The sequence below is a fragment of the Podarcis filfolensis genome (genome assembly GCF_964270895.1).
Source record: "Podarcis filfolensis genome assembly, chromosome: 3".
Classification (NCBI taxonomy): domain Eukaryota; kingdom Metazoa; phylum Chordata; class Lepidosauria; order Squamata; family Lacertidae; genus Podarcis; species Podarcis filfolensis.
In genome coordinates, this window is record NC_139606.1 from 109,921,725 (window position 1) to 109,936,501 (window position 14,777).

The 14,777-nt window shown below is 45.1% G+C and overlaps 1 protein-coding gene across 4 annotated transcripts in view; it reads right to left on the reverse strand.

Annotated features, from left to right (window-relative positions):
* Positions 1-511: 511 nt before the first annotated feature.
* The window catches only part of PSME4 (proteasome activator subunit 4), an 81,513-nt gene continuing 67,247 nt past the window's right edge, over positions 512-14,777 (reverse strand). For all 4 annotated transcript variants that reach the window (XM_083604759.1, XM_083604758.1, XM_083604761.1 and 1 more), the window contains 9 exons: positions 13,852-13,983; positions 12,598-12,806; positions 12,048-12,133; positions 10,538-10,666; positions 9,340-9,495; positions 5,167-5,329; positions 3,768-3,901; positions 3,247-3,385; positions 512-2,182 (listed from right to left, as the gene is read on the reverse strand). In XM_083604759.1, coding sequence (XP_083460885.1) covers positions 3,251-3,385; positions 3,768-3,901; positions 5,167-5,329; positions 9,340-9,495; positions 10,538-10,666; positions 12,048-12,133; positions 12,598-12,806; positions 13,852-13,983 — 1,144 coding nt within the window. In that variant the 3' untranslated portion in view covers positions 512-2,182; positions 3,247-3,250. The remainder of the gene's footprint in view (positions 2,183-3,246; positions 3,386-3,767; positions 3,902-5,166; positions 5,330-9,339; positions 9,496-10,537; positions 10,667-12,047; positions 12,134-12,597; positions 12,807-13,851; positions 13,984-14,777) is intronic.

Sequence of the window (14,777 nt, forward strand, 5' to 3'; positions counted from 1 at the left end):
AAAGCCATTCAAATTGGTGGCCACCGTCGTCTCCTGTGGGAGTGAGTTCCAAAGTTTATGTGCTTTTACCTGTCCTAAATAAGCTTCAATGGATGCGCACAAGTTTGCACAAATAGCTGTACAACTATTATAGTTTTATTGTTGTGGGACAGGGAGAAAACCCACTTTTCCCAAGCCACGTTGCACCATGTTGCAGCTGATCTACCACTGAGCTTCACATTCACACACTGTCCTGGAAAAGAAAGAAGTTGCAAGGGTTTAGAAACAACTCCAGATTGCATCCCTTTTTAGGCTCAACTCAAATATTAGCTTTTTGCAGATTTGCCCAGTGGAAAAACAAGTTTCCTGAGAGATGTGCTGCACAACTGGAAGCAGACAGGTGACATGTTTTGTACTAGGGACCAATTTGATACACAGTAGGGCTAACAGCTTTCCCCCCTTCATATCCTCAGGTGAAAGGGCTTATCTTGAAGAAACTCTCCCTTGAAAAACAAGACACCATGCGCACACAGATCTTACAAACAATTCATTTATTCAGCTTTAAACTAAGTACACAACTGAAAGGAGAAGGCGGCATTTTGGCACTATGCTATACATTAGTTATTTCTGTGTATCAGCTCTCAGGAGATACTGTACTGGTTACACTGCTGTGCTTTAAAAACTTGGTGTTGTTTCCCAGCAGGCAGAGGATTGAAGAAAAAAAATGTATTCCTGTTTTTACAAAGAAAAAAGTACAGGATGTGCAGAAGATGAAAACACACACAATTCTCAGATGATTTTTTCCCCCAACATGGGAGGCATTCTTGTACTCTATAATTTACCACACACCAGAGCATGTCACTTGCTTGCATTCCCAAAGTGAGGGAGCGGGTGGGGGCAGAGTGGCAGAGATTACGTAGTTAAAACCAACAGATTCACTAAAAAGTTAAATGAAAAAAATCAAGCCAAAAACTAAAGTCACCTCATTAGAGGGAGGGGGTAATATTAAAAACCAGAAGAAATTGGCATCGAATCAGATACAAAAAGCTGAAAGCACTATTATCAACACCTAAAAGTGCGATTGTTTAAAAGTTAATTCTCACAAATGAATTATGTAAAATTTTTGCAAACTGTACAGTGCTTTGCCAGTGCAGTGCCTCTACAATTTATACAGTCCTTTACACCTATGTAACACATATTGAACATGTTGTGAAACAGCCAGCCAATAGCCACCAGAGTTGCAGAACGGAAAGAAATTTGGGATGGGCGGGCAGGCGGAGGGAGATACAGTACTTCTGGTTTTTTTTTTTTAAATGCAAGTTACATACTTGTTCCAAGATGAGGATGTGAGGCAAATGGAAAGATGTGTGACTAGCAAACAGGGAATATTTAAAAAGTCTTTAGCCACTCATTATTAACATATGTACATACTCTTTTGTTCTCTGAAATAAAACCAGCAGTTGAGAGACACTCTTGTCTGTGGGCTCTACTGAACTGAGGACAAAAATGACAAGACTGCTGCTTACGAAGGCAGGCAAAAGTTAAGGTTCAGTACCTGGCTGGAGAATCTTACTTAAAAACCTGTCAACAGAAAGGACAGCTCTATTGCTCTGATGTGGACAGCAATAGAGGGGGAAATGTTTGCTCAGCAGGTAAGACTTCAAAAGAAACCCAGCTCAAAGTTCTGCATAGCCTGGTATTGCATGGGAGCTGGAAAGAGACAGAACAATGTTATGGGGGACATTTTTGGCCTACGCTTAGAAGCGAGTGGTCAGCAGTTCACAGATGCACACTCTTGCAGGCAGATCAGATGAAGAGTTTGAGCACCCAAAATTGCAGAAATTAGGTTCGAAAGTCCATGTATGTAATGTGAAGTTGCAGCATTAGCCACCTGCACAGAATAAGATTTCTTTTTTAAAGGGCTTCAGGTTAATGCAAGGAATTTACATGAAAGTGTGGAAATAAATCATGATTGCTCCCTCAAACACAAAGCCTTGTCACGCTGCGGCAGTCCCCTCTCCCCAGTGAAGCAGAAATCCTCAAGAGTCCTTCCCACAGAGACTTAAGGTATGTACTTCCTTAAAGGATTCCAGCGCTAAGCCTCAGAGTTACCATATCCAAAAGGGTTCTATACACAATAAATTAGTTTTGAGTTTCCTTTATTTTTGCGGAAATGGCAGTGGGCCCTCCTTTTTCCGAGAACCTGCAAGACGGGAGGAAACAAGAAAGGAGAGCTCGGGTCATGTTTTGCAAGAAAAAGAGCGTGTGTACCTGCACTAAAGCTTGCATTTAGAATATAATCACTCCTCCCTGTTCTCCTCTCTGCAACTGCTAAGGACGGAAAGACGAAGCCAGCTATACCCCTTGCCCTTTGGCAAAAAGCTGCTCTAGCGGAGGGAGACTGGGATGGAAGTAGGGATTCTCCACCCGCCCGGAGCATGGGGAAAGGGGGCAGTCAATTTCCCCAGCACTCTCCAGCCTTCACAGTCAGTGGATATGAATGGCAGCTTCCCTCTTTAGGATTCCAGGTGGATCGGGGCTGTCTTATACCTGGAATGTCTTGTTAATGTGAAGCATGCCTTTAATCAAACCCCGCTGCGGCTGCTCATCACCCCCAGGCTGCTTTCAATTGCAACCTCCACCCAGCTCTGCCAGAGGTGCTGGTCAGTGTTAGTCAAATGCAGGGGTGGGAACCTCTAGCCCCCCCCCCCCCGCAACCACATTTGGCGCAGCACAGATCCCAATTTGGCTTGCAAGGCCCTGTCGTCGTCCCCCGCAACCACACCCACATTTGCCACAACTAACATCCTACATGACATCAGGTGTGGGGGGCAGGCACAGGTCTGGCTAAATCAGCTGCATGGCAAGGGGAACTTGATTGCAAAGCAGTGTTAAACTCACTGCCCATCACAGTGTCAGGTGATTTGACAGGTGGGTTGCTCCATGGAGGTGGGGATCAGATAATCATATGACCCACCAGGCCAAAAAATATTCCCTACCCATGTTCCAGCTTGCAATGCGAGCATGAAAATACCCCCTTGCTAGGCTTTAGCTGAGCTGGGAAGCAAATTTAATTTAATGAGCTGTAAATACATTAAAGATGCCTTGGTTTTTATGCCACAGCCCTGTTATCTATTTAATTTCATTGTGTCTAAAATAACATCTCTTGCTATTTTAGAGCTGGGTTTGCACAGTGCCTGGCTGGATTATCTAGAAAAGCTTTCCGAGAAGCTATTATTGGCCCATGATCACACAACGCAATCTCACCTCATTATGCATAATAGCACGGCGAAACCAAGAGGTCAGTAAGGACGAGAAGCTGGTCATCAGTGAACTGCTGCTTGTGCTCTTGCCAGTTATCATGGTGGGTCCTCCGGAAATTGGACAAAGTTTTTTTAACTGTCATCTGTGTGGCGAGAAGCAGAGAAATGGATCTAAACAGCGTATTTAAAACAACTAACCTGCGTTGGCAGAGGCAATTTTTTTTTAAAAAAAATCCATGATAAGCCAACTTATCCTCAGTTTTCTTTAAGGACTCAGCTATGAATTAGTACAGTGGTACCTCGGGTTACATACACTTCAGGTTACATACGCTTCAGGTTACAGACCCCGCTAACCCAGAAATAGTACCTCGGGTTAAGAACTTTGCTTCAGGATGAGAATAGAAATTGTGCTCCGGCGGCGCGGCGGCAGCAGGAGGCCCCATTAGCTAAAGTGGTGCTTCAGGTTAAGAACAGTTTCTGGTGAGAAAGCCTTGCTGCCAGGGCATGCGGCAAGAGGGCTCTTACCTCAATAGGCTGAGGATCATTCAGATGTGCACTAAGGTCCATTAAAAGCTGAGGCATCCAGGTGGGCACGTCGTAAGGACTGGATAAAATGCACGCACTAAGTCCCAGCACACCAGCATGGCGCTTCACCAAATCTGCAACAGAGGAAGTCATTGATGCTTTCTATGTACAAGAAACAAAACATTGTGTTTGTATGTGTGTGTTGGGGGGAAAGGGCCCTTTCTTTCTAAAGATTTCCTATAAAATGGGTCTACTATACAATGGGTGATAGCTGATACCTTACTCACAACGTTTCAGGTGGCTGGAGTAAACTTAACAAGGCCTCCCCGGCTGACCTCAAAAGTAATTATTATTATTATTATTATTATTAGTAGTAGTAGTAGTAGTAGTAGTAGTAGTAGTAGTAGTATTTATTTGTACCCCGCCCATCTGGTTGGGTTTCCCCAGCCACTCTGGGCAGCTTCCAACAAAGATTAAAAATACATTAAATGTCACACATTTAAAACTTCCCTGAACAGGGCTGCCTTCAGATGTCTTCTAAATGTCAGGTAGTTGTTTATCTTTTTGACATCTGATGGGAGGGCGTTCCACAGGGCGGGCGCCACTACCAAGAAGGCCCTCTGACTGGTTCCCTGTAGCTTTGCTTCTTGCAATGAGGGAACCGCCAGAAGGCCCTCGGCGCTGGACCTCAGAGTCCAGGCAGAATGATGAAGGTGGAGACGCTCCTTTAGGTATACTGGGCCGAGGCCATTTCAGATCTCCCTTTCTTTTCTTTGATGGAAAGGAGGGTTTGGGGCTCCTTGGAGTAGTACAGTATCCCTTCTGACTCTCCACAAGTCAAAGCAGAAAGGGAAAAGGGAGATCTGAGCTGCATGTGACTTTTCAGTCCTTTCCCAACAGCTCCTGCACTTCCAAGTTTGGTGGCAGATGGAAAGCAGAAACAGCAGGCAAAAAACAAACGAACACCACCTAAGTAGCAGGCTGCTCCCAATTAACATGCCTCACTGCATTGCAGTACAATCGAGTAGCTTGCAAGCACATAAGCATAAGCTGCCGAGGAGCCCACCTATGTGCTCACAAGCCCCTGGGCTTTGCACCTCCTAAAATTTCATGCTTCTAGCTTCCTCCTCCTACTTCCTGCTCCCCTTGGCAAAGTATCATCAGTTGTGAATTTGAGTTTACTTTACTCTGGTTTGGTTCTCCCGGCCTCAGTCACTGCGCCTGTGTTGCCTTCCTGTTTCCTGAACCAGCAGACTGACAGCGTCTAATGCAGCACCTTTTCCACTGCTTTGGACTGAAACCATTTCCAGTGGTGGTGAACTAGTCTCAGGCATGTGAGGACACCAAAGCCTGGACAAAGACAAAGACCCTCTTAAGAAGCCATCATGTATGGCTTTACCTGCAGGAGGAATGGTATCCACCACTGTGCTGAGGTCTCTTTTCCTCTTCTTCGGGAGCCTCCTCTTACAGAGCTGCTCAAAGTGAGTCTGCAGGGGGTCATCAATCACCAGGAAGTGGCACTGGAGCAAGCCGCTCAATGTGGTGGCCGCCATCTCTCTCACCTAGGGATGGACGAGGAAACCAGTTACTCCAGGGAACAAGTCTGGCCGACAAGTCGGCATTTGCTCCACTGCGGTATCTTTCTCAAACGACCCCGTAGTAATTCATGATTTCAGTGATTGGCTTGCTTGGTAATTCTTGCTGCAGGAGTTCCCGCATTGAATTCAGTTGCAAACACAAATTTTGACTTATGTGACGGGATGTCAATGAAAGCGGTTCAGTGGCAAGTTTGCTCACTCTGTGGCCAAGTCTTCTGACCCTGGGGTCTGTTAGCACTTCACCTTTCAGCTCAGCGGAATGGGCTCTATAGGTTCATTGCTTAACACAAATTTGAGTAAGGTAAAGGTAAAGGACCCCTGACAGTTGAGTCAGTCGCAAAGGACTCTGGGGTTGTGGCACTCATTTAGCTTTACTGACCGAGGGAGCCGATGTTTGTCCACAAACAGTTTTTCCGGGTCATGTGTCCAGCATGACTAAGCTGCTTCTGGCGAAACCAGAGCAGTACACGGAAACGCCGTTTACCTTCCCGCCGGAGCGGTACCTATTTATCTACTTGCACTTTTTGGCATGCTTTCAAACTGCTAGGTTGGCAGGAGCTGGGACCGAGCAACGGGAGCTCACCCCATCACGGGGATTCGAACCGCCGACCTTCCAATCGGCAAGCACAAGACTCAGTGGTTTAGACCACAGCACCACCCGCGAAGTATAAAAATTAGAGGAAGTTGATCTCAAGTGCCTGTTAACTTCCTATGCTCATTTACTACGGGGTCTGCAGGCTGACTTTAGAACTTTAGAATATTACTGTCAGAGCTGCCCAAGGTCCCAGCTCACAAAGGACCAACGCTGCTTCGTTGTTAGGTACAAAGTCTTTATTGAAGTTCAGTTTCACTTCCAGAGCCGCAGCGCGCAGCTCTACGTCTCAACTGTCAGACCGCTGATGCTCCGTCTGAGTCTCCTCCCCCCAGACACCAATTTAAGATTCTAGCCTTACTCCACCTCTTCCTCAGTTCCTTCCGCCTCTGGTTCCGCCTGGCCGTTGGGGTCTCGCCCTTTCTAGACTCTTCTGACGCTGAGTCCCCTGAGCCTTCCCCCTCCCTCCGGCGGGCTTTAGGAGCTGGTTCCCCATCCGGGTCTCCTGCTGTTCCCCGTGCCTGTACATTTGAACTTGGCGCGCGCGCCCAGCCGGCAACTTTTCTCCTGACCGTTTCACTGCTGCTGCTGTCACTGCTTCCCCCTCTGGGGGGGCTAGCTGCAACTGACCTCCCCTCCGTTGGAGGCGTGGTCAGCCCTGACTCACTCTCTCTCCCCGCTGGAGGAGACGCTGGCCCTGACACATGTGACTCTTCCCCCCCACTACACTCTGGTGGGGAAACTGGTCCCAATCCCCCACTGCTGCTTTGGGGTTCCCCTCTGGCTCCTTGTTTCTGGTGCGTCCCCCCTGGGACCCCCCTTGCCCTGACCATAGGCGCCCCCTTCTGGGAATCTTCTGATTCGCTGGAGAAGCTCATGGAATCTCTCGGGCCACTGTCATACTCCCCTACGCTGCCCTCGGATTCTTCCCCTTCGCTCTCCATTTCCTCTCTCCCCAGTGCTCCTGCTCCTGAGTCCCTGACAATTATGTTCAAGGGTATAATTTAATGTGCTGGTTTGGATGCAGTGTTGGCAGGTGCTTGTACTCTGGAGAGCCAGTCGCAAATGTGCCAGCGGATATCAACTTCTGAACAGTGTTAACTACGTGTTTTGGATTCTTTACCTTTTATCACTTATACAGGGATTTAAGGAGCGGCGCACGACATGATCAGAGCAATTGGAAATCTAACAGGAGTCCAGAGAGGAGGAAACTGCAGTAGTTTAGGCAACAGAGGCCCAGATCACACCAGTGATCTTTGAAAGAGGAGTTTCGGAACAGGGGGCAGGGACCAGATTGAAGGAAGGCATGAGAAGAGATAGAGGAAAAGTCAAGGCAGTGGGAGTAAGAAGGGGCTCCGGGAATTTGGAAGTGAAGCATAGAAAGGGGTCAGACTGATAGTTGGATAGGGAAGGTGGGTGGTTTGAGAACAGGGGGAAACAGTAGCATATTTTAAAGTACAGTCGTACATTGGATCCTGAATGCCTTGGTACTTTGACATTTTGGCTTCCAAATGCTGAAAACCCGGAAGTGAGTGTTCCAGTTTGCGAACGTTATTTGGAAGCCAAACGTCCCACAGGGCTTCTGATTGGCTGCAGGAGCTTCCTGCAGCCAATCAGAAGCTGCGCTTTGGTTTCTGAACATTTTGGAAGTCGAACAGACTTCCGGAACAGATTCCGTTCGACTTCCAAGTGTAGTTAGAAAGGAGCCAGAAGAAAGAGAAAGAGGGAATTTCACTGGAGAAAGACACACCATTAGTCAAAACAGTGCCCAAGGAAGTAGGAAGAAGGGACTTCATCCAAAGAATAAAAGCCTCACAGAATGAATTTGAAAAGGTAAGAAAGCAATGGGATGTGGGAAGGGCAGGGGCTGGAACAGGCAGGATTTGAAAATAATGAGGCTCACCCCAAGAACACGGCTGCCAGGTGAGGAGAATGGGATATGGGGGACATTCAAAGGGGAGAGCAGCTTTTCTTTCTGATACCTTTTATTTAAATCAAAGCTGAGAACCAAAATGCTGGGAAGGAGGAAGGAGATATGGGGGAATCCACTATTTCCTTCACTCTAAACAACCATGCCAGGCACAACCTAGCCTCCCCTTGATGGCAGAAGCTGCTCTTGTCTTTATGTAACACACACACACACACACACAGAGAGAGAGAGAGAGAGAGAGAGCGCAAAACAGCACTGGAGTAACAAGTGAGCACCATTTTAGGGCTTGCCAGCTCAGGGCAAGGAAACGCAAGATTACCACCACCGCAAGATTTGAGGTTTCCATGGCAACCAGGTCACAAGAGATTACACACAAGGAGGCGCTTTACCGATCTGTACTGCTGTTTTGCAAGAACGTACTATTCATCTGGCGATTTGCAAATTTGCTCTACAAATTAGTTCCACAAGTCTGCATTGCTGCTAAAGAGGGAACAGCAAACAGCGGGGGGTGTTTGCTTGTTTTAGATGGCAGGATAAATGTTCCAACTAACAGTGGTAAAAGGATGCTAGTAGCATTCATAGGATGCAAGCAGAACTCATGGCTATGTAACACTGAAGCAGGAACCAAAGACTGCTTCAAATTCAAAACACCGCTTCCTGCAGCAGTTAGGTCACTAGCAAACCTGCTTCAGGAACTACCATTCTGGGAAACAAAATGTTTCAGAAACCTCTCTTATAGCCAACAGTAAAGTTGCCCTGGTAACCTATAGCTTGGTTCATTTACCTCCATAAATGGTTATTTCACTCACACATGAACAATGTTGTGTTCGCAGCTTCTGTTTCATATAATCAAAATATCGCATGAGAGCACTAGAGCTCGTAAAACAAACTTATGCTGACCTCTTAAATATACAGTGGATAATTAAAAATGCACTCAGTGCCTGGGCAAAGTAAAAGACAATGCTGTATCAGAGAAAAGGAGGAATGTCATGACAAAAGACCATGACAAAAGCGAAACATATTCAAGTCCCTCTGGTTTCAAAGGGGAAGACTTAAGCATATGCTGGCCTGATGGTAGCAGCAAAGAGCGTAGTTGCTAAAATTGGGAAATCAAATGGACCTTTGCAGAGCAAATGTAAGAAACAATAATGGAAAAGCTTTAGTGTTGCCGAAATGGACAAGCTAACAAGAATAATACAGGTGTGAAATGAACATGGGAAACGTAATAAACTACTATCAAGTGTTTTCTGCTGGTAATTTATGGTTTTTGCAGTGTTTGGTTCACATATGGATCATATTACCTAATTCTTCCACCAAGATCAACAGAACTTTTAAAAGTGATTAAACTTTGGGCAGGATGGTGCCCCGTTACCTACGAAGCTCAACTTTTATTTTGCAAACATGGATTTTTCACAGGCCGTCAAGAAATGCAAGCACAGGTATATTGTTCACCTCAAGTTGTTCATCCTCTAGCAGTCTTATAATCAGCCATCTGATGTCATTTACCGCTTCTTCATTGTTTAGGAAGATAAAAAGATTATAAAAAACCATGGTCTGGAGGTAGGTTAGCACTGTGTACCTCGCATGCCAGGAACTATTCTTTGCTGTCTGCAAAATAACAAAATAGCAGCAGTTAGAAAAAAATAAACAGGCAATTCCTCAAGTGGAAGCAAGGATCAACCTGCATTTAAACCACCATACAGAGAAAGCAAAAACTCTCCATAGCTACATTTCAGAATTTATCTACAAGTAGTCATAGCAGGTCTTTTGCTCTAATGCTCATTTGTCCTAACGCTCAGTCCTATTTCCATGCCCAATCCCCTCTCCTTAATTCCTCAGATGACAGCTTAACTTCTGGGCTTGTTGCTGGCATCCGTCTGTCTAAAGAGACAATGGAGTGTGCCTCTAGGGGTGAAGTCAAACCACTGCGTTAGCCAATGGGTTGGTGCCCTTGCTTGGATTGTCCAGTTCATTAATGGCATGAACCCTGTAAAGGTGGGGTAGAATTCAGTAGGTTTCCATGAGCAGAGGCAGCAGAGATGCACTTCACCCCAGAGGGTATAATAATAATAATATAAAAATAAAATTTATTTATATTCAGCCCTCCCCAACTGAAGCCGGGCTCAGAGCCGCTAACAACAATAAAAGGAACACAGCATTCTAAAATCAATTCATTTTAAAATCAATTCAAAATCAAATTAATGGCAACCATTGGGCTAGAGTTCTGTGAGGAATACCAAAGGAAGGGGTCAGACTGTGCCTCGGCCAAAGGCCTGGTGGAACAGCTGTCTTGCAGGCCCTGCAGAAAGATGTCAAGTTCCGCAGGGCCCTAGTCTCTTGTGACAGAGCATTCCACCAGATCGGGGCCACAGCCGAAAAAGCCCTAGGCTCTGGTTGAGGGCAGCCTAACCTCCCTGTGGCCCGGGACCTCCAAGATCTTATTGCAATAAACAGGTCTTCCCTCCACACGCATACCACCTGCTATAGGGACGGCCATTTTGGTAGTCATCAAATAATTCAGAATTTTATAGGAGACCCCCCCCCAAGTATTGAGGCAGAAGGCATTTACTGTGAACGGTTGCCTCGAGGGAATGCTGACACCATGAAATATGCTTTTGTTGTTTACACAGCTTAAGAAAATGCCACGCACTTGTTTTAGCACCTGGAGTACCAAAGGCACTTGTTGAGGGTACAGCAATCCCTGAGACATTAATGACAAGCACATCTTAGCATCTCTCTTAAGTTCATCGTAGCTATTGTCATTTTCTACAGGTGCTATCTGTGGAAGGAAGAACAGGAAAGGTGAGTGGACACAGGTTGAAGACCAACAGCCAAAGGCGGCTTCTTTTTTGTAAAATGAATACAACGCAGGACAATAATGGGGGAATGTCACAGAACTTTTCAGCTTCTCCAACTAGAATGATGGGATCAATGAAATATTCAAGCATAAAGCCCCTAAATGCTGTATTGAAGTACATTCACAAAATAATCAACAGCTGAAGTGTGCTGCTTGTTTTGCTATTAATATGCCTACTCCAAGGACACTGAGTAGATGTCACTACTATGATCTTCAGGTGGTATATAAATTAACAAAGAATAATAATATTTGGCTCTGAGAATCTAGAAATATACAGGGATTTGGACAATAAAATTGAGATTTTAAAACTTTAAAGGGAGGGGAAATTGCCTCCCTGAAATATTTCTGCATTATCTGTCTAATCCCCTTAACTGAAACAGGACTTAAATAGGACGGGTGTTTGGTGGATTGCTCCCAAACCTTTAGTGGGTTTCCTCTGAAGCATACAAAGAAATGAACATATGCATTGAATTCTCAGCAGTATTAAACCTGAAAAGACTTCCCTAGCTCAAGGCTTGTCATCTTTTACAATTGGGCAGCAAGGGTGAGCTATGGCAATTTAAAAAATACAATATTGAAAATAGTTTTAAACAAATTACAGTCGCAAGAGTGGATAATGAAAAACCACACGCAGTGCCTCATCAAGCCCATCTTGCCCTTGGGGAAGCAGAGAATTGAAGAGCTGTACAATCTCCTAAAGAAATAGATGTCTTTCAATTTCACTGCAATTTTGTGCCAATCTTTGGTATACTGCTTTGTGAGTGCCACCTGAAAAGCAGTACATAAATACCTTAAATCAATCAATCAAAGAGTAGGTGTAAAAGCCAAAATAAGACAAATAATTTCTTTCAATAGATAAATTGGATGTAAAAAGAACTGTTTTAGGCAGAACCTGTTAGTATGGCATTAGTTTCTATGTGTAAGTATTTAGAGAGCAGTTGGAAAAAAAGAGTTACTTTAAGTATTATGTTGTTGTTTCTAACAAACTTTTCATACTTGAGAAATGGAAGAAGTGCTTGAAGAAAAATAAACGCACTTCTTTAAATTTGAAAAAAAACAAAACACCTAAGATTTATCTGCTTCCACTGCTTTTGAACTGCTAGGTTGGCAGAAGCTGGGACAGAGCAACGGGAGCTCACCCCATCGTGTGGATTCGAACTGCTAACCTTCCGATTGGCAAGCCCAAGAGGCTCAGTGGTTTAGACCACGGCACCACCCGGGTCCCGCTATTTGTCAAGCATTGTTGGTTTAATGTGTTCAGAAATCACCTCTGAAGCCTAAAGAGAACTAACAAACCACGTACCTTGAAAAACAACGGCAAGAGCTGAAGCTGTTCCGCGACAGCTGTGGAAAAGGCTCTCCCCGCACTTGCCATTAACCACTTCAGAACTGTCGAAGGCAGAAGGAAGGCAAACAGAGGCACAAGGTCAAAGAGAGCACAGCAAGACACAGGCATGGCTCAAACTAATCTTTTCCAACTATCAGCTATCTTAAAAGACACAATGGTCGATATTGCCCATTTGATAATGAATTTAAAATGTTGTTAGCATTACCAACAGGAATTATTTGGATTGTCATATTATGTTTTATTCTCTCGATGCATTTTGAAATTACCATTCATTCATTTAAAAGCATTTATAAATTTCTTAATATTTTAAAATATCTGAGTGAGGCACAATATGAAAACAATCAATATTAGGCTGCTTGCTGTAATGATGCACCTGTATATACATTTGCTGTTATGATGGGTGACACTCATATGGAAAAGAAGAATGCGAATTGAAATAGTAACTCTCAAATAAGTACAGCCGGGCATTTAATTTGGTGTGCGCAAGTTTAGCACAGGCACTTACTGGTTTTCAAGAGTTTAATGCCCTGAGTCCGCTCATCTTCATCTCCGACCCCATTCTCTTCCATAACATGATTCTGAATTTCTTCATCCACTTCCGTAAGGGGTTTGAGTTTTTCAAGTATTCGGGAAGTGAACTCATGGACATGGGGAGATTTTGTTGGAGCGGTATTTGGTAAGGAAACATCTATCATGAAGATGTATGTCAGAACGCTACACGAAAGAAAATGAAGTATACACGTTTAATATTTTCCTTTAAACCCTGTTCACAAATTTGTTGCAGAAATTACCACTCATTCTAGTTCCTGGGGAGAATCTGATAGCTTCCTTAGAAATCTAACGGCTAAGAAGAAGAAGAGTTTGGATTTGATATCCCGCCTTTCACTCCCCTTCAGGAGTCTCAAAGCGGCTGACATTCTCCTTTCCCTTCTTCCCCCACAACAAACACTCTGTGAGGTGAGTGAGGCCGAGAGACTTCAGAGAAGTGTGACTGGCCCAAGATCACCCAGCAGCTGCATGTGGAGGAGCGGAGACGCGAACCCGGTTCCCCAGATTATGAGACTACCGCTCTTAACCACTACACCACACTGGCTCTCAATAATACATTCATAAGATTCACAAGGTAGAGCCTTCTTGAGTGCTTTCAGATTGTTATGTGAGAAGGGGGTTGTATGTTTGAATGCTACATGTAAAAAAGGTCCTTTTGTGAGGAACTAGCATCTCAGAGAGAAGAATACTAGCTTAGCCTGATGTCCTAATTTTCTATGAACAGAGAGGGTTTTGTTGTTGTTGAGGTGGGGCATTTAATCATACAACCTCCAGCATTCTGAAGGAAAGACATATTAATATTTGACTTTGAGGGCCTTCTGGCAGTTCCCTCCCTGCGAGAAGAGAGGTTACAGGGAACCAGGCAGAGGGCCTTCTCGGTAGTGGCACCCGCCCTGTGGAACGCCCTTCCATCAGATGTCAAGGAAATAAACAACTATCTGACTTTTAGAAGACACCTGACGGCAGCCCTGATTAGGTAAGTTTTTAATGTTTGGTGTTTTCTTGTGTTTTCGTATTTTGCTGGAAGGCGCCCAAAGTGGCTGGGGCAACTCAGTCAGATGGACAGCATATAAATAGTAAAATTACTATTACTATTATACCATATTTATGGCTTCTGCCTGACAAGGTCATAACCCAAAGAGTGAGAGCTCCCATCCTCTGGCTTTCAGCCGAGGGCCTAAAAACTATGCACGGGCTTGAGAACACTAACCTTCCTATCCTCTCTCGGACATTTTTGTAAACTTGGGTGAGTTTCGGCTCTAGGTACTTCAGCAATCTGTGCAGCAGCTCTGGTACTCGCCATTCTTGCTGTGCAAGACCTCCTTGCAGGACATACAGTCGACTAGGAAGGGGCAGGGGAATGGGGAGGGGAGCGGGAAAAGACAGAGAAACATACAGTAAGGTCATAACTTAGGGAAACACACCTTTATCGCCACCCAAAGACCCCAAGGCATGACACAAACAATTCTCTTACACTTCATTGCTCACAAAAGGTAGGCCAATGACTTAATTTTTTGCTTACAATAAACCAAGGGAACTAGCAACAGGCATAGGCAAACTCGGCCCTCCAGATGTTTTGGGACTACAACTCCCATCATTCCTAACAGGACCAGTGGTCAGGGATGATGGAAGTTGTAGTCCCAAAACATTTGGAGGGGCGAGTTTGCCTATGCCTGAACTAGCAGCTCCTCATATAGTTAAAGGGGGGAGGGATGGCCATAGGAACACCTTCGCTGGAAATGAAAACCACCAAAATTGCAGTAGTACAACATGCACGGATATTAAGAATAGTTCCAGCAGCTCTTTAATGGCGTGTGCATGTGCCTCCTTCTGGACACAGCTTTGTCACTGGAAGTCCAGGCAGCTTTGGTGGCTAGGAGCATCTTTTACCGGCTGCATCTGGTAAGAAAATCATGACCGTTCCTGGACCAGGAAAGCTTGGCTGCATTAGTTCATGTACTGGCTATTTCAATACAGTGGTACCTCTGGTTGCGAATGGGATCCGTTCTGGAGGCCCGTTCTCAACATGAAAAGAGCGCAACCCGCAGCGGCGCATCTGCGCATGCGCGGGTTGCGATTCGCCGCTTCTGCGCATGACGTCATTTTGCACTTCTGCGCATGTGCGAGCAGCGAAAC